This window comes from Ramularia collo-cygni (assembly GCF_900074925.1).
Source record: "Ramularia collo-cygni strain URUG2 genome assembly, contig: RCC_scaffold14, whole genome shotgun sequence".
In the NCBI taxonomy this organism is placed as follows: Eukaryota; Fungi; Ascomycota; class Dothideomycetes; order Mycosphaerellales; family Mycosphaerellaceae; genus Ramularia; species Ramularia collo-cygni.
This window is the reverse complement of record NW_019716268.1, coordinates 271,394-292,448: the sequence shown is the minus strand read 5'-3', so window position 1 is coordinate 292,448 and position 21,055 is coordinate 271,394. Positions and strand designations below refer to the sequence as shown.

At 52.1% G+C, this 21,055-nt stretch overlaps 11 protein-coding genes; 4 read left to right on the top strand and 7 right to left on the bottom strand.

Annotated features, from left to right (window-relative positions):
* Positions 1 to 1,041: 1,041 nt before the first annotated feature.
* On the top strand, positions 1,042 to 2,268 carry RCC_08433 (uncharacterized protein; the record flags this gene model as incomplete). XM_023773684.1 has 2 exons in its annotated part: positions 1,042 to 2,158; positions 2,213 to 2,268. The coding sequence occupies 2 exons, from the start codon at positions 1,042 to 1,044 to the stop codon at positions 2,266 to 2,268; spliced, it is 1,173 nt and encodes a 390-aa protein (XP_023629452.1).
* A 588-nt stretch (positions 2,269 to 2,856) lies between these two features.
* On the top strand, positions 2,857 to 3,960 carry RCC_08432 (probable xylosidase; the record flags this gene model as incomplete). XM_023773683.1 has 3 exons in its annotated part: positions 2,857 to 3,105; positions 3,177 to 3,362; positions 3,421 to 3,960. 3 exons carry the CDS (start codon positions 2,857 to 2,859, stop codon positions 3,958 to 3,960), a joined length of 975 nt encoding a protein of 324 aa, XP_023629451.1.
* A 28-nt stretch (positions 3,961 to 3,988) lies between these two features.
* RCC_08431 (related to D-arabinitol 2-dehydrogenase) lies at positions 3,989 to 4,925 on the bottom strand (the record flags this gene model as incomplete). XM_023773682.1 has 4 exons in its annotated part: positions 3,989 to 4,181; positions 4,238 to 4,365; positions 4,423 to 4,496; positions 4,559 to 4,925. The coding sequence occupies 4 exons, from the start codon at positions 4,923 to 4,925 to the stop codon at positions 3,989 to 3,991; spliced, it is 762 nt and encodes a 253-aa protein (XP_023629450.1).
* A 372-nt stretch (positions 4,926 to 5,297) lies between these two features.
* Positions 5,298 to 6,350, bottom strand: RCC_08430 (uncharacterized protein; the record flags this gene model as incomplete). The annotated part of the gene is made up of 1 exon (XM_023773681.1): positions 5,298 to 6,350. The coding sequence occupies one exon, from the start codon at positions 6,348 to 6,350 to the stop codon at positions 5,298 to 5,300; it is 1,053 nt and encodes a 350-aa protein (XP_023629449.1).
* Positions 6,351 to 8,647: 2,297 nt separating this feature from the next.
* On the bottom strand, positions 8,648 to 9,075 carry RCC_08429 (probable rRNA-processing protein cgrA; the record flags this gene model as incomplete). XM_023773680.1 has 2 exons in its annotated part: positions 8,648 to 8,788; positions 8,851 to 9,075. The coding sequence occupies 2 exons, from the start codon at positions 9,073 to 9,075 to the stop codon at positions 8,648 to 8,650; spliced, it is 366 nt and encodes a 121-aa protein (XP_023629448.1).
* Positions 9,076 to 9,471: 396 nt separating this feature from the next.
* Positions 9,472 to 10,455, top strand: RCC_08428 (related to amino acid transporter arg-13; the record flags this gene model as incomplete). Its single annotated transcript, XM_023773679.1, has 1 exon — positions 9,472 to 10,455. One exon carries the CDS (start codon positions 9,472 to 9,474, stop codon positions 10,453 to 10,455), a length of 984 nt encoding a protein of 327 aa, XP_023629447.1.
* A 161-nt stretch (positions 10,456 to 10,616) lies between these two features.
* RCC_08427 (related to Protein OS-9 homolog) lies at positions 10,617 to 12,273 on the bottom strand (the record flags this gene model as incomplete). XM_023773678.1 has 3 exons in its annotated part: positions 10,617 to 10,999; positions 11,058 to 11,415; positions 11,464 to 12,273. 3 exons carry the CDS (start codon positions 12,271 to 12,273, stop codon positions 10,617 to 10,619), a joined length of 1,551 nt encoding a protein of 516 aa, XP_023629446.1.
* A 561-nt stretch (positions 12,274 to 12,834) lies between these two features.
* Positions 12,835 to 13,767, bottom strand: RCC_08426 (related to CDP diacylglycerol-inositol 3-phosphatidyltransferase; the record flags this gene model as incomplete). XM_023773677.1 has 3 exons in its annotated part: positions 12,835 to 13,176; positions 13,225 to 13,598; positions 13,653 to 13,767. The coding sequence occupies 3 exons, from the start codon at positions 13,765 to 13,767 to the stop codon at positions 12,835 to 12,837; spliced, it is 831 nt and encodes a 276-aa protein (XP_023629445.1).
* A 755-nt stretch (positions 13,768 to 14,522) lies between these two features.
* Positions 14,523 to 15,235, bottom strand: RCC_08425 (probable 60S ribosomal protein L6; the record flags this gene model as incomplete). XM_023773676.1 has 2 exons in its annotated part: positions 14,523 to 15,014; positions 15,125 to 15,235. 2 exons carry the CDS (start codon positions 15,233 to 15,235, stop codon positions 14,523 to 14,525), a joined length of 603 nt encoding a protein of 200 aa, XP_023629444.1.
* A 469-nt stretch (positions 15,236 to 15,704) lies between these two features.
* RCC_08424 (related to oocyte membrane protein) lies at positions 15,705 to 17,005 on the top strand (the record flags this gene model as incomplete). XM_023773675.1 has 2 exons in its annotated part: positions 15,705 to 16,144; positions 16,447 to 17,005. The coding sequence occupies 2 exons, from the start codon at positions 15,705 to 15,707 to the stop codon at positions 17,003 to 17,005; spliced, it is 999 nt and encodes a 332-aa protein (XP_023629443.1).
* Positions 17,006 to 17,391: 386 nt separating this feature from the next.
* On the bottom strand, positions 17,392 to 20,459 carry RCC_08423 (related to transcription activator protein acu-15; the record flags this gene model as incomplete). XM_023773674.1 has 3 exons in its annotated part: positions 17,392 to 17,580; positions 17,639 to 20,018; positions 20,317 to 20,459. The coding sequence occupies 3 exons, from the start codon at positions 20,457 to 20,459 to the stop codon at positions 17,392 to 17,394; spliced, it is 2,712 nt and encodes a 903-aa protein (XP_023629442.1).
* Between the last annotated feature and the right edge of the window lie 596 nt (positions 20,460 to 21,055).

Sequence of the window (21,055 nt, the reverse complement as noted above, 5' to 3'; positions counted from 1 at the left end):
CGACGACGACATGCGTCGAGTAGCATGTCATCTGTAGCTATCTACTTTATGAAGACCTGGCGAGAGCTGGTGTTCTGTCGTGCATACCTACGCTTTCATTTAATGAAATTTCCCCGGCACTCATAATGTCACTAGAGTTCGACCTCTTTGATGAAATAAATATCTAACCATCTACTGTGGCGTCTCCACACGGTCATAACACATATAGCTTGCATCGTTAAGCATGCTTTTCGTATCATTGGAAGAATTCCACATGGAATCGTAGGAGCTCGATGCGTATCAAGCTTCTCGACGTGATAACTTACTACCCCAACCCTAACCCTCGTGGAGACGCTCCAGTCTTACAAAGGCGTGAAGTAAGAAGAGCGATATTTTTGGTTTTATAAAAGTCATGGTCATAAGAGAAGAGCATAGACTCGATGATTGACTCCGTCACACAATTCCGTACGAGTCGAGTCGTATCGGAGAATGGAAGAGTGAGGATTTTCCTTCTGATTGCACGCACCAGGATCTCCCATGTCGATCACCCGCCGTTGCCGTGGCGATTTTCCGCCGAAGCACCGGTATWCAATGACGGCGATGGAACGGTTCCTTGCAGTTGTCAACGATCTTGGAAGCGACAAGGAAACCCGAGACAAACAGTTGCCAAATCGTTACCACCGAACCATAACTTACGACAGACCGAACGAGCGGGGGACTTGCGTTGACCCTGAGCAATTGTCGAAGTCTGCAGGTGGAGGCTGGGAAAAGCTGTGGCTGGACGAGGTTGGGAAGCAGACAACCATTCGAATTATCCTCGCCAATTGCCCGACCACATACTTTTTTCGCACACTTTCTGACTGCTGCAGTGTTACTCGACCATCGTTGATACCGCCTCCGTTCACGCGCCAAACGACCGACGAGAGTTTGAAGTACAGGGGAGGAAGAAAGTGAAGGGCGGAAGAAGAAGAGAGCTTCACAGTGAAGCGGGGCATTGCATTGCATTGCATTCCACGAACGACGACACTGCATTCCACACGAACCATCCACCAACGACGAAGCATGCCGCGCTTCAATCATGCGCCTCGAGCGCTGCTCTCGCTGCTCACTGCCATCCTACTCACACCACACATCGCTGCGAAACCCCAGCCCCATCCCTCCGAACAGGCTGGCTTCAGTTTCAACGAGCTTTTTGCGCGATATGACTGCGCCGGCACACCATGTGGATCCGAGAGCCAATACTGCTGCGGGACTGGACAAGCATGCTACACCGATGCCGCCAACATAGCACAGTGCACACCCAGTGCAGAAGGTGCTGCAATCACAAGCGGTGGCGGCTACTGGCAATACTACACCTCAACCTTCGTCGAGACGGATCTTGTGACTCGAACGACGACAATGAGTACCTACTTTGGCGGCGTCGCACCAGCATCAGCGACGGGGGCATCTGGACCAGTTTGCAATTTCGCCTTGAACGAGCAGCCCTGCGGCAACATATGTTGCGCTAGCGGTCAGTACTGCGCCAACACAGGAGAAGCCATAGGCCAGTGTGCAGCAGCGGCGGGTGGTGGGAGTTCCGGCTACTACAGTTCCTACACTGCAACCGCAACGAACGGTGCAACAGCAGGCGCGCCGATCCGTCCAACCACCTCTGCCGGCAAGACCGTTACCACAACGTCCGGCCCAACAACAACCGTTCCTTTCATCGCACCCGTTGCAACTGGCGCCAACATCACTCTGACGGAAGACCAAAAGGGAGGGAACGGTCTTTCGGGCGGAGCCATTGCAGGAATCGTCATTGGCGTGCTTGCGGGTCTGTTCCTCCTCTTTCTCCTCATTGCATGCTGCTGCTTCAAGGCACTCCTCGACACCTTCCTGGCGTGCTTCGGCTGCAGAAAGAAGAGGAGAAGCCGGGTGGAGGTTGAGGAGTATGAGCGCCACTCACACCATTCTCGTCATGGCGGTAGTGGAGGYCGGACATGGTACGGCGCTGCTGCGAAACCTCCGACGCGAATCGACCGCAGAGATAGCCACAAGAAAGGAAAGGAATTGCTTGGTGCTGGCGCTGGCCTCGCTGCGTTGTGGGCCGTCCTAGGGCTGAAGCGAAAGCATGACGGAAGGAAGAACGATGAAAAGTACAGCGAGTACTCGTACTCGAGCGACTATTACACCAGTGCTAGTAAGTTGAGCTCGATTGCGATTTGAGCAGGTTCACACTAACTGTTGATCGTAGGTTCCGCCAGCTCAGATGACCGAAGAACGAGGGACAGTCGGCACACACGGCGTTGATGTCAACGATACTGTATGAGGATGTTTTAATGCGATACCATGAGTCCATGCGAGATTTACGCACAGAGGCTGGTCTGAGCGATCAGGAGTTCCAGGAATGAGATATGGTATGGATACCCAGATGTGGCAAGCCTGGGGTGTACATAATGACTTGCCGAATTAGAGACATTCACTCAGCTGTTGTTTTCCATGTCCTTCATCGTTGTTGGAGCTGTCGAGGTCGTTTGGCAGTGTTGTGAGAGAGAAGACGAGAGAAAGGAAGCGGTAGGGATTCGATTCAACTTCCAGGATGAGCCTCAGGATTGGTCAAGTTTCAGCTTTACTTCTCTCTGCAACATCGCCCCAAAACTTCCCGCCTCTTTACAATGGCCTCTCATAGAACGGATCATTTGATGCTCAAGCYAAGCATCCAAGTCGGTAGTCTGCATCGCCTGTCATGAGGAGGCGGCTTGGGTCCAGCGATGGCTCACACCCTCTCAAGATTTAGGCTAATTTTCCTCCTTCCTCGTTAGGCTAATGTCTACGCTCTCACACATATAGTCAAACGATCTAACAACATGGAATCTCAAACCAACTCCAGCAGCAATCATGTCCGACTCCAAGCCTTTGATTGAGAACGACTTCTTCGCGGACCCAAGCGGTCGTGTTTTCAACAATAAACTTTACATTTACCCTTCCCATGATCGAAAGAATGATATTGCAGATGACGACAATGGTAGTCAGTATGACATGGCGGATTACCATGTCTTGTCCATGGAGAAGATTGGAGGCAAGGTAGTCGATCATGGGGTCGCTTTTGGGTTGGAGGATGTGCCTTGGGCGGAGAAACAGCTTTGGGTATGTGAGATCCATGAACGTTTGCTCGAATGGGATATGAGAGATGTGTCTGACTGGGTGAGAGTGTTTAGGCACCTGATTGTGGATTCAAGAATGGAACGTATTACTTTTACTTCCCGGCGAAGGACCATGAGGGTGTTTTTCGGATTGGTGTTGCTGTTGGTGACAAACCTGAGGGTCCCTTTGTACCTGAGCCGGAGGCTATCGAGGGGAGCTATTCGATCGATCCTGCTGTGCTGGTTGATGATGATGGTCAAGTATGTGCTCTCGAGAATGCAAGTCGAAGAGCTATCCAATGGCTGACAACCACTACAGGCATATCTTTACTTCGGAGGGCTTTGGGGAGGACAGCTACAATGCTGGCGCTCTGGTACCTTTGACAAAGAAGCCTATTCCAGCATGGAATCCAGTGGAGATGAACCTGCTCTTTTCCCTCGAGTTGCCAAGCTATCGGAGGATATGAAGTCATTCAATGGGCCCGTGCAAGATTTGATCATCAACGATACAGATGGCAAGCCTATCCACTCCAGCAAACACGATAAGAGATTCTTCGAAGCCGCYTGGATGCATCGCAAGGGCGACAAGTACTACTTCAGCTACAGTACTGGTGATACGCACTATATCGTGTATGCCATCGGCGACAGCCCTCTCGGCCCTTTCACATATGCAGGGCGGATTCTAGAACCCGTGCAAGGCTGGAGTACGCATCATTCGATTGTAGAGTTTGATGGCAAGTGGTGGCTTTGCTATCATGACAACTCGATTTCGGGACGTGATAACTTGCGGTCCGCGAAGATTCGGGAGTTGGTATATGATGAGGAGGGTTGTATCAAGTTGGCTGAGCCACAGTGTTGATTGTTTTGTACAATAGGGGTTGCAATGATCAACAAGCCCATCCTCCATCGACTGCATATGTTGCGCCGGTCACAAAGGTGGACTCGTCGCTCAAAAGCCATGCGATCAGATTGCCGCATTCTTCGGACGTGCCGATTCTATTGATAGGAGTAGGCTGGACGCTCATGTCGACGCCTTCGAGAGCATTTCGCTTGTCCATTAGTGGTGTTTGGATGCTGCCTCTGTGTTTCTTCGTGTCAGTAAAAGGTACTTGAGCGCTTTCGAGAGATAAACATACGGCGTTACAGCATTCACTCGAATCGCTCTCTCGCCTACTTCTTTTGCGGCACTTCGAACTAGGCCAATGACGCCGTGTTTACTCGCGGCGTATGCAGCATGTTTTGCGAACCCCATTGTTCCTTGCACCTTTTGGTCGATCAGTTCGTCCACTCCGAAAGAATGAAGGCTTTGTGAACAACTTACAGAGCTCACGCATACAATGCTGCCAGGCCCCAAAGGCATATGTTGAAGCTGTGCTCGCAAGCAGTAYATCATTCCTGCAAAAACCACACATCAGCTTTGTCTCCCAAGCCAACTCACCATGCTCGATCGAACTCACCCGTAAGATTAACACCCATGATCAAATCCCACTGGTCATCCTCCAACTCCTCCACTCTCCTCGTCCCATGATGCTTCCCAATAACACCCGCACAATTCGCTGCTCCAGACAACTTTCCAAATCTCTGCACAACTCCCTCAATCCAGGAGTGTACGGATTCTCGTTTACTAACATCCAATTTCGAAAACGACACTCGTTCGGCGGGTTCAAGGATCTTTGATGCGGACGCTATGGCCTCATCATCGATATCTCCAATTCCTATGCTTGCTCCTCGACCGATGAGGATCTGGGCACAGGCGAGTCCGATGCCGCTTGCTCCGCCGCTGATGGCAAAGACTTTACCTTGGAGGTCGTTGTCGCGGCCCATTTCTTTCGGTTGCTAGAATAGTTAGTTCTCCTTTGTATGTTCTTCAAGATCTTGGTCAAATCGTTGGTAGGTCGTGTTGTGTCCCGCATATGCAGGTACGTGCCGGGATGAAAAGACATGGAAGAATCCAGAGGTGGAGAAGCCGGGTAAATAGTGACTTGGTGGCTGAAAGGGCAGCAAGAGTGGAGGTCAACGACTTTAATAAAGACAAGGTGAGGTTGTCATTCGATGATGCATTGCTGTTCTGATATCTATACAAGCGCACATAGAAACGCCGCTTTTAAAGCTGATTTGATCCAACTCAATCAATAGCACGTGGCACAAATGAATCGTCGTAACTGTCGTAATATAAGAAAACTTTGCCTTCCTCCATCAAGGGCGAGTGCCGAACTCCAAAGCCGCCAAAGCCTGTGCATTCGAGAAGCGGTTTTTATTGTCTGGCTCGTCTGAATCATTAGAATCAAACACACTGTCGTCCATCTTKGCGTGTTTGTTCATGAGCTTTTCCCACTCGACTCGGTGCTCGTCAGTCACGCAAACAAGTTCAACACCTTCTCCCAGGTTGAACGATCTTCGAYAGCTCTTGCGCTGGTTCTCAGATGCGCCGTTCGTGGACTTCAAAAACCCTGATGCAGCGGATCTTGGCACATATGATCTCCTGGAAGCTGTACTGACTGGTCTGGGTTGTTTGGGGCCCTCTCCATTTGTATAAGTTCGAACTCTACCTCTGGGTTCATCGTCGAAAGGATCGTTATGGGTCGAAGCAGGAGAGCCACCATGATAGAGTGCTGGAACTGGAGGCACATCTTCTCCCTCATCATCCGGGTTGGAAGACGCCCAGAACCCTCGAGACTTTCTTCTTGACTTTGTGCTGCATTGACTGTTGCTTCGGTGGTGTGACCTCGCAGTCGATTGCCTCCTGCTCCGTCGTTGTTCAGCAGGCAGGGTTGATGTTGCTGGCGCCATTGCTAAGTTGGCGGTCGTTGGCATTGGTGGTAGGGCTCCGATTGTCCTGACGTTTTGTCGGGACACGAAGGTGGATGTCCGTCTATCTCGTTTATCGTCTTGTAGTTGGACATAGTCTGAACCATTTGTTCGAGTGGCTCGGCCGATGGTGGGGGCTTTGATACCTCCGGTGTGGTTGTAGTCGGTACGAACGAGTGTAGGCATCGCAKGGACGTCCTCGTCGGCGTCCGGCTTCCCTCCAAACCAACTGCGTCGCCTGGACATGCTTCTCCGCTTGGTTGATGCATCATTCGAGGTCGGTGAAGTCACAATTGCTGCCCTTGATCCATGACCACCATGGTGTCTGCTGCTTGATTCCTGGAAGACCTTGCGTTGTCGAGGAGGCGATTCGAGCGGAATGGTTTGATCCTTTGACCGWGGTGTGCTGCGGAACGCGTCGAGAAAAGAGAAGAAGCCCATTGTCACCGACGGACGGAAGTCAGTGGTCAGCACGAATGACAAGGCAAGGTGCTTGCTCGGCCAGTGAGGTAGGACAGTTGGAGTGGTTGGCAGCTATGGTAAAAGCACGAATCAAACTGGGAGTCGGGTGTACTTCCTCACACGAGTCGCTGCTTGCATTTAATCATCGCYCTGTGTTAACCTTACACTAACACGAGCTTGGCCGTCGCTGAACCTTCTCCTTGCTCTGATCGAACAATGCACTAGCGCCGCAGGATACGTCCCCCAAGACGCGAAGTATGAAGCCACATGCCGATCTCTTGTGCTGCACCGGAAGTGTGAGTCCGCCTGTACCGCCGCGTTGTTCGTCTTGAGATGACACTTGCAATCGTACACGACCGTACGCAGCAGTTCGATTGTGACCGCCAGCTCGTCGATGAGTCTCACGTTTCAAGGAGAATACAGGGCCTGCGGAGATGTGGTATCTAACGTTCCAAGCTGACCACGAAAGTCTAACGTCCTTTGGATGGCGCACGCTTCGGGGACTAGGCCGATCTGCTGGGTCCCAAAAGTTGTCGCTGCAAGCTGCGTGTGATGAGCTGCAGCGGTGCACGATTCGCGAATCTGGGACGAATGCGGATGTTGTACATCACGCGATGCCCTCAACGAGATTCGAGGCCGATTTACCGGCACACCAGATGTCAAGACTTTCACTCCTGMCTCAAACAACAACTTGTGCTCTCCTCTCCGTTGCTTGCATTCTCGCYCGTCGATGGTTCAGACGCTGTTCCAAACCTGGATGTCCATGACGGATCCCGAACGTAAATGGAAGTCTGGGTCAGGGTCAGATATTGGAAAGTTAAAAGCACAAAGTCTGGAGAACGCCACCCGGTCTTTCCGCCAACCGCTTTGCTTTACACACGTGAGCCGAATGCGATGTCACCGCTTGTCCCCAACGTCCCGCTGTGCAAGAAGGTTGGCATGTGCCGGACCGATCCTGTTCAGACTTTCGCTTTCTGGTAAGACGTATCTGTGATAGCCTCATTTGTCTCACTTGCTCCATGCTGGGTCGAGACTTGGCCGTCTGGTAACTGGTAAGATGAGTGTACGAAGTAAGCCATGAATCGATCCTTTGGCAGATCCTCTTCGCAAGTGTTTTGGCTGAAAAATAATCGAGTCAATCGCCAAGCACCGGAACCTTTTCTATGTCGAGCCTGAAATTCGTGGCAGGAGGTCTCGCCATCCTTGCATCAGCCATATGTGGCGACGCACTAACTCGACTTATGAGGTTGCGATCTAGACTCTCTCGAACTGCTTTCGGTGCCGAATTTCAACAGAAGAGACTGCCTTGCATGAGAGAACAGGAATGCGGAATAGTGGACGAGCACTTTTTGACCGAAAGATTGTAAAGGTTTGTACTGTTGAGATTTTTTAGCGAGGTAATAGTTCTGAACGGAGCCATCAATGGTTCATGGGCGTTCCTCAGCGCTGGCGTTAGCCAATTCTCCGGTCTGTACGACCGTGGTTCACACCCACGTAGAGCAGGTAAGTGTGTATGGTGGTGAGACACCCCGCAGTGCGAACGGTTCGTGGCATGTTTGAACAGAGTGCCGGAGTGGAGAAATGTCTGTGGCGTGGAAGCTAGCTCATGTCCAACCACAGTTCGAACAGCAATTGCGGGTTGACCTGACTGAAACATGCCACGAAGGCGATGATGAGATTTAGTGTGGTTATTCTGCGGTTCTTTGGAATTGGTCAGCTGTTAGGCGTCTTCGTTGATGTGAATTCGCCTGGCTCAATCGTGGACCATGTCAGTCGCTAGTCTAGTGACATATCTACTGTGACCGCAGATGGCCTTTCCGCCTTCCGTAGTATCGACCGGGTGTGCACACAGAATGACCTGCTGTTGGCAGCATATGTACTGCCAACATCGAGAAGAATTCGAACGCTCGTGTAAATCCTTCGGGACCAGATCATCGGATTGCAGCTTGGTCGCGGTAAATTTGCGATTCCTGCGCGATTCCTGCGCGAGTGATGTCTCATGCGATGAGATTGCGCGTACTGTTCGCGTTGATTGGGACAGCTCTTGCGGTGTTGTGTTTGACGTCCTTCTCAGCAGACAGAAGAATAGATGGCTGTCCGGCGCAGGCCTGGCGCTCCAGCGTTTCTCGCGCTCATGAACAGCGCAATTGGACTTCTCCAAGCGGACAGCTTGCTCCATGCAATGGGGAAGATTTTCGGAAGTCACAAAGCTCCATAACGCTGGATGTGCTTCATGGGAAAGCTGATAGCATAGCTCAAGCACAATCTCGGCCGCCTCAAGACTTCAACATCTTGTTGCGCTTCTCTCTTCGCTTCAGTCGCTCAACTCGCTTCTTGTGCATCTTCTCGGCCATCTTCTCGTAACGCTCCTTCTCCTCCTTGGCGGCGCGTCGATCCTTGATGCCCTGTATTCTCCTCTACGCAGGTTGTCAGCAATTGTTCGGCGCGTCTCACAATCGAGTCTGCCAAATCCACTGACCTGTCGCTCTTCCTCTTTTTCTTGCTTCATCTCCTTCTCGATCTGCTTCACCTCCGCAGTCTGCGACTCCCGCGCAACACGCTTCGCATAGCTTGATTGTCCCGTTGTTCGGCGAAAGGCCTTTTTTGGTTCGTGCCACTGCTTCCCGTTCTTACGGATACCTGCCACGGACGCAGTCTTTGTCTCAGGCACGGCAGTCGGCGCGGTGGTGCTAGTAGTAGCCATTGCGTTGATGTGGAAATCGTGAATGTCGTTGCTTCGGATCTCGAGAGAGAGCTTGGAGCAGAATAAATTCTAGAAATTAACTCCGAGCCCCCGATGGCCTCCACCCGTCGTAGAACTACCTTATCCCCGCCGAGGATCCATTACACATCCCTCTGTGTCCCTCGCGATAGGTTGAAGGAGTGCATGAGAATTTTCATACACCGCCTGCTTAGCCCGACGGTGGGGGCTCATCAGGTACCGCTTTGAAACCCGCGCGAACATGTGCTCGTAAAAGCCTCATCCACGCTTGTGAAAGCCATACGCAATCACTCAATTGCCGCAGTTCCACTGATTCTCGCGCTCGATAAAAYGATGCTCCCACGGTAACATTCCTTCCACCTCGACCTCACACCTGCCATGGACGCCAAGGAGGCGACCTTCGATGCGTCCTCCACCGCCGTGGTTCCTGTACAGCAGGAAGCTACCCACCAGGGCCTCGAGGCGCTGAGGGACATAGCATACGGCTCCTTCGCTGGAACCGTGGGCAAGATTGTCGAATACCCCTTCGACACCGTCAAGGTGAGGCTGCAGTCTCAGCCCGATCACCTCCCTCTCCAATACACCGGACCTCTCGACTGTTTCCGCCAAAGCCTGCGGCAGGGCGGCATCGGAAGCCTCTACCGCGGGGTGAGTGCTCCGCTCTTTGGAGCAGCTGCCGAAACAGCTTGTCTCTTCTTCGCATACCGCATAGCRCAGGATATCCTCCGAAGCACAGTGTATCCCAAACATGGAGTCGAGAAGCTCCCACTTCCTGCGTTGGTCATGGCAGGCGCCATGTCAGGCGGTGTCACATCCGTTGTGCTCACGCCAATCGAACTGGTAAAGTGTCGCATGCAAGTACCTCTACAATCCTCCATGGACCCGAGTCTAGCACGCTCAGGGCTGGCGGCCAAGTCTCTTGGTCCATTGGCTGTTATACGGGATGTGCATAGACGAGAGGGGATCAAAGGGTTCTGGAGAGGGCAGCTCGGGACGCTGTTTAGAGAGACTGGAGGTAGTGCAGCATGGTTTGGAAGCTACGAGATGATGACTCTATATTTCAAGAGCAGTCTTCGAGATCCTCAGCATGAATCTCTGCCTCTTTGGCAACAAATGGCCTCGGGAGCATTGGCAGGCATGATGTACAATTTCATGTTCTTCCCCGCGGACACGATCAAAAGCAAGATCCAAACGGGAGAGCTGAACACTCGGCCTACGTTTRTGAATGTCGGGAAAGAACTCTACAAAGCTCGTGGTTTGAGGGGATTGTATTCAGGTTGTGGCATTACCGTCGCCAGGAGTGCGCCCAGTTCGGCGTTGATTTTCACGATTTATGAAGCTTTGAGGAAGACCTTTGGGTGAGGCGTGTTCCAGAACAGATGGAAGGGTGTTCGAGTTTTGAGTGAAATTGCATCAGCATGAGCGCGAGCATAGAATCGGTGTTTACATCTTGATTGGGAGGAGAAGAAGAAGCAAGACCAGATGATGTGAATAGAGTCGCTTCAATCAACGCATAGCTATAGCTATAGCTCCTCCTTGTAGTACTCTTCTTCACTACCCTTCTGCTGTTTCTTGTCTTTCTGCTGCTTCTTCTGGCCTTCTTCTTTGGCTTTGCTTTCCTCATTTGCCTTTGCCTTCTTGTCAGGTTCAGCCTTCTTGTCAGGTTCAGCCTTCTTCTCAGCTTCTTCCTCCTCATCACTTCCGACAATGCCCCTGTACTCCCTTCCACGTGCTGTATCGACAACATCCAATTTCCACTGTTCACCCTGAGCAACCTTTTCTATCTGTTTCTTCAAGTTCTCAATGGCCTTCGCATCACCCAAACCCAGTCGCTTAAGGTCCTCTTTGGTAATAGTCTTACCATCCGAGGATGCGAGTGTATCAACGTACACTTCCTTGCCTCCACCTGCCTCCAAGTTTAGATGTTTGTTCGTTTCCTCGCGCGGGTCGATCTCGTAACTTACCGACTATGGCAGACTTCTCAATCTTCTGACCTTCAGGGACCAATCTGTGCATACCAACGATTATGTCTCCGACTGGAGCTGGAGGAAGGCCATACGATGAGCCATCCAAATTCGCAGACGCCTCCTGCCTGAACAGGCGTTCTGCTTCTTGAACGTCCGCGAGCTCACGCTTGTAGTCCTCAATGTCATCCTCTGCGACGACAGGGTAGCAGGAAACAGTGTTCGGTTGGTCCTTCCGGGGTGGCTGAAATGCAACATCGTTGCAAAGGCGTGGGGTCTGAATGACCATCAAGTACGTGCATGTTGCCATCTCCTTGATCAGAGAGATTCGTTCGCCGCCTTGCGGGTTGCAATGGTACTACTCACTTGTCAGCCATAAGTCCATGTGGGTGCCTTCAACTCATACCTGAATCTCAATCTTCCGATGCTTTCCAGTCAAATCACAGCGCGTGCCTCCTCCAAGTGTCTGTGTCAAGTACCTGCTCTCACCACGCTGGACAAGCTCTCCCGACCCACCACGTGTCCGCTTCGCATCTTCAGACTTGTCCAATCCGCTGCTACCTTCCCATTTGGATTCCTCCTGATGATCGTCCTCAACATCAGCGACCTTGCTGCTATATGATCCCAACACGTAGCCTGGCACACCTGGGTCTTCCTGAGGCGGCCAACTGGGTATGCCTCTCGAAGGAGGCAATTGATGGAATTGCCTCACGCCMTGATTGTAGCAAAATTGATAGCTCCACCATCCACCTATGAAATAGATGCAGTTGTCTTGCATGCCAGACAGAAGCTCCCACCCGCGATCGCTTGCACGTGCCAGCTCCTTCTCCTCTTCTGCCTTGGACATTGTTTCATTACTGCCCGCCGCGTTGTCACGCTTCTTGATCCGCGGGACTCGACATAGCCAGTCGTGTCCGTCAAGCTTGAGTTGCTCGTAATCCACCGGCTCTGTTTCGCCACGAACTGGGCCTTCATCTTCACCTTTTCGCAATCGCTGCTGGAGTTCATATTGTGGTTCCCGAAGTTCCTCGACTCTGCCGCTGGTTGCTAGTCTTGTGCGCGCTTGTTCTTCTGAAACCCATTCTTCCTCGATAAAGCGGATTTCATATTGTGGAAAGGCGAGGACATCATCGTGGACACTGAAGCTGTGTTGCGATGCCGAAGCTAAGAGAGCAGCCGTTCGTAATACCGCTGGTAACGTAAGGAAGTGCCTCATGGTGTTGCGACCCTCGGTCCTTTTAGGTATGCGATTGATGATCGATTGGCATCGAAGTATGTTGGTGTTCTGGACGTGTTGATTGCATCGGCGAAAGAGCAAACTGTCAACATTAGTTAGGCAAGCTCGCTTGTACCAGGTACCTTCACTTCGAATTCAGCCGGCCGCCCCACAATTAATGCCGAACCATACAATGACCACAACGTTAGACCAAGGGCAAGGGACATGAAGTTTGCCGACCTATCTGCTGCAATCAATGACTTGTCCTCTCCACAAGAGTCAAAATGCAATTTAGAAGACATTGTACGACAAAAACATTTAGCTCTAAGTAACATTGCTTGCTTTAGTAGTCGTAGCTCCCTATCCGCGAGCGTGGTCGTTGCCTCACTGCAAGGAGAACCGGCAAGCTTCAATTCCCCAGCCCTCGCATGCGAGCGCACGAGCTGCAACACTCATAACTCTACTGGACTGTGACATTGCCTCTTCCGCCTACACAGAAGCATTTATAACACCATCATCTAGATCCGTAGATGACCCAACTCTCACTTCAAGCAGTCTCGACTACCTAGCTCTCTCCAATCTCGCCTTCATCCTTTCCTTTCGATCTCCCTCAGCCAGCCATCGACTAGCATGCCACAACTGCAGCACATTGACACTTTGCTTGAAAAGCATACCCGGAATACTACAGACTGTGATCCAGAAAGGTACCGCATCGTTGATCTTGTTCAATCTCGCAACCTCCATAGCTGCAGCCGAAAAGGTCAAAGGGAACACATCTCTTCCAGCTATGCTCGCGGCGTTGATCGGCAGGAGAGGTTTGCTACTACTCGGCGAAGAGAAGCATAGAAGGTACAGCCCGATGAAGAAGAGTTCGTTGAAGGTACATGCAGTGAACAGCACCCACTACAATCGTTAGTTAAGGAGATCGATACCCCGGTCGGGACAACTTACCTTTTTGTAGTACAAATTCATGATACGACTCCGACTGGCAGAGACGTTCTTGTGACTCTCACTCTGTCCGCCCATTGCCAGGGTCGCATACATGTGCATGTAGTGACTTGCAAAATCCAGTGTAATCAGAGCTTGGAAGATGACTGCATAACCGGGCATAGCGAGAGCGAGAAAGACCAGCAGGCAGGATGTGGTGCATCGATCGGTCACCATGTCCAAGACTGCACCGAATCGAGTGGATTGTTGAAATGCTCGAGCCGCAAGACCATCCAGTGCGTCGAGCAGACAGCTGACTGAGTAGAGCAGACTGCATCGTCGGGGGTGTAGAGGCATGAAGTACAAGGATCCTGTTGCTAGAATGACGCGAAGGTATCCTGGAGGACATTAGTCGGATCGGTTCAAGAGGACTTGAAATAAGGTAGCTGTACCTATGAGGTTTGGGACGAAGAGGAAGATGTTCTCTTCTGTGTCGTTCATTTCACCCTCGGCTAGAGCTTGGAGTTGTGGTGGGCCACTGCCATTGGGACGAATCCGCACGGCCATTGCACGAGCAAGCGCAAGCGCCTTGATGTTGTATGGCGCTTCGTTGGTGGAACGGGAACAACGCACTCAAGTCCTTTTTGATCGAAAAACAGTCAAAAGCTTTTAGAGTACGATGTTAGATTGGCCGAGGATGCGTGGAGAAAGAGAGCAGTGAAAGCGAAATCGAAAAGAAGGCACGAACGAAATAACGTGGAGAGGCACGGCGCGTAGGGGGAAATGATCGGCGGGAATCTTGAAAATGTGATGCATTTCATGCTTACCTTGCTTCCTGATTTCGATTTGAGATGAGGGAAACATGGCGTGAATGAATGAGAAAGTCACTCCTGCAATGAAATTGGCGCCAGGTAGAGTCAAAATTCCGGTTACCACTTCGTTGAAGCGTGGGTGGATAAACGACGCTCGTTCTCGGAAAGACTGAGGTATGGTGGGTGTATGCTCGAGTCGCAGTCAGATGCACTCCATCGTCCTATCCTCACCTGTCGCCATCATAGCGCTACAATGTGTCATTGTCCATCGTTTGTTCATCTCAAATGGTATCGGTTCATTGCGCATATCCACAGGTATGAAAGGCTGGCGGGCTGTCCCTGCGTTTATGAAGTTTTTCAATTCCGGTGGGATGGTACTGCGACCACACTTTTATGCGGTGCCAGTGCTAAAACTCAACACACAAACGCCCCAGGACCTCCATCGCCATCGCCACGAGCCCAATCATCAGTCTTCCGTACACACAGACACAGCCTTTTCCTGTTGTGCATCTAGAAGACCATCTCGTGCGGCCGGTCACCCTTCCTCAAGCTGAAGTTGGTGCTGAGGTATCCCTGGAGCAGAGGCTCCTTCTTGATTGCGGWCAAAAGGGCCTTGTCAACCTTCTTCTGGTCCTCTGCGCGCTCGGTAGCGACCTCCTTCTTCGCTGGTGCCTCGCCCTGCTTGAAGAAAGCCTCCTCGGAGCCCTTCTTGTCGGCCTTCTTGTCGCGAGCGAAGTACTTCTCGCCGCTGACCTTGGAGATGGTCTCGGAGTCGATGCCCTCGATTGGGATGGAGGTCTTGGTGGCAATAACGTAGCGGGCGTTGACGCGGCGAAGAGGGACACCGTTGACCTTGAATGGGCCAGTTACGAGGAGAACACCCTGGTCAAGGACCTTGAGGAGGACCACACGCTTGCCCCGGAAGCGGCCAGCGAGGAGGATCAAAACAGTACCGGGTGTGAGGGATGCGCGGGGCTTGTATGGGTGGAGAGTCTTGCGGGTCTGTTTTTGCACGTGTTAGTGTCTTGCTATTATCCATTGCCTCCATTTCGCGCCCATATCCTCCGACTCCGGCCATTTCGCTCCAGTTCCATCTACTGAGATATCCGTACCTTGCGTGGTGCAGACTCATCCTCGGCCGGGTAGTATCTGCTGGCCTTTTGGTCGGCGGGTGTGATGGTCCGCTCACCCTTCTGGAACTTCTTGGTCTGAACTTGAGACATCGTGGACTGCAGACAATTAGAAACAAATCAAGACGGCCGCCGGAGATGTATTGCGCATACCAAAGACGTCGTTGAGCTGTGTGGTTAGTATTAGAAGTTGACGTCGGCTTGTGAGGTGCACAATTCCATTCGGCGAGTGTTCAGTGTGCTTGGCGACAACGTCGACGCTAGTACGAATTGGCATTAGCGTTGAATCTCTCGAGCAGCTGCTGAACATCGCATTGCATCACATCACACTTCACTTGCACAAGACATCACTTCAATAATCAATCAATCAACCAGTCAATCGATCATCATGGCCGATTCTCCGCTCATCACATTCAAAGCCGGCCGCTGCGATTTCCACGGCCGCAAGGTCAAGCCACAGGCCACTCCTGGCTACATCTACCTCTACACCGAAGATGAGCTGATGCACTTTTGCTGGAGACCGCGTTCGGCGCGCACCACCGATCCGGAGWTCGATCTGATCATGTTTCCCTCGGACGGTCACTTCTACCCACTCGTCAAGGAACAGGGCGCCGAAGAATTGCATTCCCCAACCAACGGCCGCATCTTTGTGCTCAAGTTCACCTCCAGCAGCCAGAAGTACTTCTTCTGGATGCAATCCAAATCTCAGTCGCGGGAGGGTCACAACAGCTGGTTCAGTCAGCGGGATCAGCGTTTGGGACAGATCGTCGAGGCATTGCTGCAGGGTGATGATGTCGACGTGCAGGGCGAGATTGAAGACATGGCGAGAGGTGGTGGCGGTGATGATGCTGGTCCCGACGGAGATGGAGATCTGATGGATCTGGATGGCGGTCCTGGTCTGGAGAGACGGGAGACTGGAGGTGCTGGTCAGGATGCTACAGGCGGAGATCCTCGATTGGAGGGCGAGTCCAGCAGAGAGGGTGGTGCTGACGGTGGCAGAGCGTAAGTTGCATTGCATCACATCACTGTTGTCTGGGCTTCGATTCTGTTGTTACAAGCGTGGAGCTGGGCGTAGCCTAAGCAAGCGGCGACTTGCATGGACGTGGCATGGGGCGTTAACTGGCAGGCATTGCACCGCATTGAATGTGTGAAAGGCGCATGTAGAAGAGTCTTCAAATCTCTTGCGATATTATCCGTTCCCACTGCTTGGCCCTCACGCGTTGCCTTTCGCATTGCTGGTTCCTTTCCATATCGCCGATTATAAATCCGAGGAATGCATCGCTAACCGAACTTCACCCAGACAGTAAACAAGGACAACAAGACAGCGACACCTCCGCCATCGTTCAGAACTTCCTCAAATCTCTCAAAGGCGGCCCATCTCACCAACAGCAACCAAATCAACAGCAACGCGCAGACAGACCATTCACCACACTTCCCGATCTCCTCCCGTCATCCACCACAACAGCCTTCATTTCCACAGCAACCCCATCTCAAATTGATAATCTCTGCTCCCTTCTCCCCCCAGAACTCTTCGTTCTAGCACAAGAATCCTCTACTTCAGACTCCGCTGCGGAAGTTACGCCCACGGCAGGCCAAGCAGCCATCGAATCACTCTCCCTTCAGCAGAAGAAGTCCATCATCACCAGAGTTCTCAGATCACCACAGTTGCAGCAGAGTCTTGCGAGTCTGACGGTGGCATTGCGGGATGGCGGGTTACCGATGATTGGAGAGGCGTTGGGATTGGAGGTGGAGAACGGTGGCATGATTAAGCATGGAAGTATGCCTCTTGGAGGTGGAGATGCGGTTGAGGCGTTTGTCAAGGGCGTCAAAAAGACCGTCGAGAACGAGGGTGGGAAGAAGTAAGGTCTCTACGCCATGGGACGACCAACTTTGTATCGCTGTATTGTATGAGCTCTCACGTATCACAGGCGTGAGAGTGGAAGAAGTGCCATAGAAGCTTGTATCATAAAGCACATTATCCGATGAGATATTTGACTCTCCGCAAGTCTGCTCCATTCTATGCTTACAGACACCCGTTCGCGAGCATGGTCGCCGATTCACCACGCGGAGAGCTGGCAACCTCTAATAGACATTTAACTGTCGGGAAGGCTGCTCCCTTGTATGCTAATAGCTACATGATCGCGAGCGTTTTCGTCGATCCACTACATGGGAAGCTCAATTCCACCGGCCTTGCTTGCTCTCGTTGAACTCATCACAGTCATACCAGGTCGTTACCGTAACCGCCCCATCTACATCATTCCTCCTCCTGGAGCGCCCATAAACACACCGAAGCCATTACTGCCGTTTTGCTGCTGTGGACTCTGCTGCTGACCTTGTGATGACCCGGTAGCATCGTTGGCCATGTCCATATTCATGGGCCACGAAAGATTGGGATCCATGCCCGTGTTGGTGCCTTGAATATAAGAGTCCCAAGCGCCCTGCAGATGTTGTTAGTATTGAGCCCTCATTAGGCCTGATCTATCTCATTGTACTCACCCAGTCGATATCAGCACCGTCCATTCCAATGAATCCCGCATTCGCCATCATCTGACTCATGGGACTTGCTGGGCCGGCATTCAAAGCGTCAGGTCCAGCGTACTGTGGTATCAGACCCGTCCGCGGCTGCTCGGTCGTCATGGGGTCATTCAACAAGGCCGCCATGCTAGCGGGATATGGCTGGGAGGTAGTCTTCTCCGGTACAGATGACATGTTCATTCCAAAGCCAGGGCCGGGTGAGATGCCACCGCTGGAAAGCATACCAAGTGTCATTGCCGCGCTTTGCTCAGGTGGAAGATCGTCTGTGTTAACCTCTCCTACGTGGCCATTCGAATACATGCTGTAGTTGGGTGCCCGCTGCGGGTAAGCGTTTGACATACTCTGCGGCTGCTGTTGAGAAGAGCCAGAACTGTAGGACCCCCCTGAGTTTTCTCTATTCAAGTTCTTGTGCTTTTCGGTGTGTGCTTTGAGCTTCTCCATCATGACTCGCAGCGTGGTTGATGCTTTGAATGCTTCCATGCTGTGGTCACGCACAGATTCCCAGATGGTGATACAGTGTGCAACAGCTTGCATCATCTGCTCCCGCCGATCACCATCGCAAAGGTCTGGTACTAGTGGTGAGGACGGATCGGAAGTGGATCGGCGACCCGCACGCTCACTTTCGGCTGTGTGATACAGATCCAGGCAGACCAGCATGGCAGCTAGAAGGAAGTCGTGTGTGGTCAATGAGGATATGTACCACTTCACCGATCTCAGACGACCGCCGGGCTGAGCCTCACGGTGTAAGGTCGCTTGGTGGTCTAGAAGCTCCATCGATGCATTCAAACATGTTCGTCTCGAATAGCTGAAACGCGGATTCTCTCGTCCCTTCGCGATGAACTTCCTGTGAAGCACGAATAATGAGCGCAAGTAGACCATTTCCAGGCCAAAACGTTGCATGATGAGGTTCGCAGGGTCGCGAGCGGACTCCTGGAAAGAACGCATCTGTAGCAATGGAGGGTGTGAGGACCTCGCCTCTCTCAACTCAGCATCGAACTTCAACGTCTCATCATACGACGGAGGATTTGATACTGATTGAGCCCGCTCTACGATCCGGCCGAACAGGTATGCCATTTTCGATTTTGTAATCATGTACGACATGGGAGTTGCCTCAAACACCGCTCGTGAGGGTGGCAGACTTTTCATATCCTCGTAAAGCTCATCATCGTAGAGATTCCGAGGAATCTGAGTGTCGACATGGTCGCATCTGATCATTGCGGGCAACCCGAATTGGAAAGATATGAGCAAATCGCATTGCCGGACAAAAGTCCAGACTCGCCGCCGCATCTCGCCCTCAAATGGAGATATACCGGGGAAAGGACCTGGGTCTCGGTGGTAGCCCATACGCATTGCCAACCGCACGCATATCCCTGTCATTAGCAGGACTGCAGGCTCAGCATCTCTGCTGCGTCCATACTCTGCCTGGACATGTAAGACCAGAGTTTCCAGAGTTTGCGGATTGCCTTGTGTGATGTCGCTAAGTAGTAGGCATTGTGCTGTGAGTTTTCGGAACTCATGCGAGAGCTCTAGCGACCTCCCACGATACTCCGGTGGCTCGTCGCCGGCTCGATTGTATGACTGCAACGCTAGCGTCATCATCGCAAAGCACATGCCGAGCCAGACGACTGATGTCTCGTTAGGGTTCAGCCAGTGTTTATCGTACTGCTTCTGGAAGGAGGGACCGTGGATAATGTGTACGGACGGATCATAGGCGTTGAAGTACCTCGCAATCAGTCGATCCGCGTCTGCTTTGGATGGATACGCCGCCATGACCTCGCCCTTATCTTTTGCGGACGTGCCTTGCAGAAGGAAAGAGGTCCCAGCGGTGGATGCCGATGCTCCCTTCACTTTGGCCAAGTGCTGCATATAGTCCTCCTTGTGATTGTCGAAGTACTTCTTCACTTCTGAGATTTCTCCAAGGATGGCATACCAGTGGGCATCGGAAGCAAAGATGGCTTTGCCATCGTTCATCTTCATGATACCAATGCTTTGTGAGAGATCGCCGACTTCGCTTTCATCCTCGCCTCGCTCTTCACTTTCCTCTGGAATCATATCCGCACCGTTTGCGTCTAGCCTCAAATCTGATGCGACTCCTATGCTGTCGCTCCTACTACCACTGATGGCCGCCTGTGCTGCCGCCGTTGCTCCGGGTTGTGAGCCGCCGTTGGTCATGAGGGAAAGCACAAGACCTTCCAGACGATCGATTCGGTTTTGCATGTCGTCCGGCGTAGTACTTGCGCCACTGCTGCCTCCCTTCTTCCGGCTTCCAGGAGTGGCATAGCTGCAGGCTCCAGTATCGCCACGCTTCGAGCAATTGTCGCATGGATGTCCACGATTACACCTGCCGATCGACTGTCAGCGTCAATCAAAACGTTGGATGGTAAAATTTCAGGCAAGCAAAGCATGACCACCATTGYTACGGCATATAACCACAGCCTCGTCCTCTCCTTCGATTTTGACCCGCGCGACTCCCCGCCCAGCGCCGACTCTTGATTGGCACAGCATAATGCTTCAAGCAACAGGGACTGGACACTGTCGCGAGACGTCTTTGCGGGCCAAACCTGCGGAGAGGTATTACGGTGTGGTGAGATGCTACATCTCTCGAGTCATGCCTGCAGGCCTTGTGGTTGCTTGCTCACTTCAGCTTGCGGTGTCTGCATGGCGCACACGACAGTGGAACTCGGTTACGCTTCCGCACCACGCGATACGGTTGATCCTCCGGAGATAGTCCATTAGCAGAAGACGTCGACGATGGCGGAGTGGGTTGGGTAGGACCTGGCATGTCGCTGTGTTTCCTCCCGGCGCAACACTTGCTCACGATGCGAGGCACGCGCCGCTACGAATGTTGCTCTCCGTCGTCGCGCTTGCTGACGGTCGTACAATCTCCGAGGACGTGGCACAGTCTTGAATGCTCGGGATAGAGATGATCTGATATGCCTGGGTATGAAGGTGTCGTTGCTGCTGATCCTGTTGTCGTCGGCTCGAATGCACAGTAAACTTAGAACTACTTAGCTAAGGTAGGTACGGTACCGTCATGAGAAGCTTGGCGAACAATMCTTCAGTCTTCAACCATCATCATTGCTACACGTACAGCCAATCGATTCGACGATCAAACGACTGTGACTCATTCAATACAGCGTCCAATACAATTGCAGAAACTAGGCTTTTCCTCGTTATCCTACCGGACATCTGCAAAGTCCCACGGATACTGCATATCTAAGTCCCGGCGTTTAATCCGACCTTAAAGCCGTTTGCTAAGAAACTACTTTACTTTGCGTCCATCGCTCGGAGGCAGAGCAGATCCATGTCAATGTTCCCTGATCTCGACACAGCCAAGCGGAACGGTATGCGAGGTCCAGAGACGGCGCCGCAACGTCA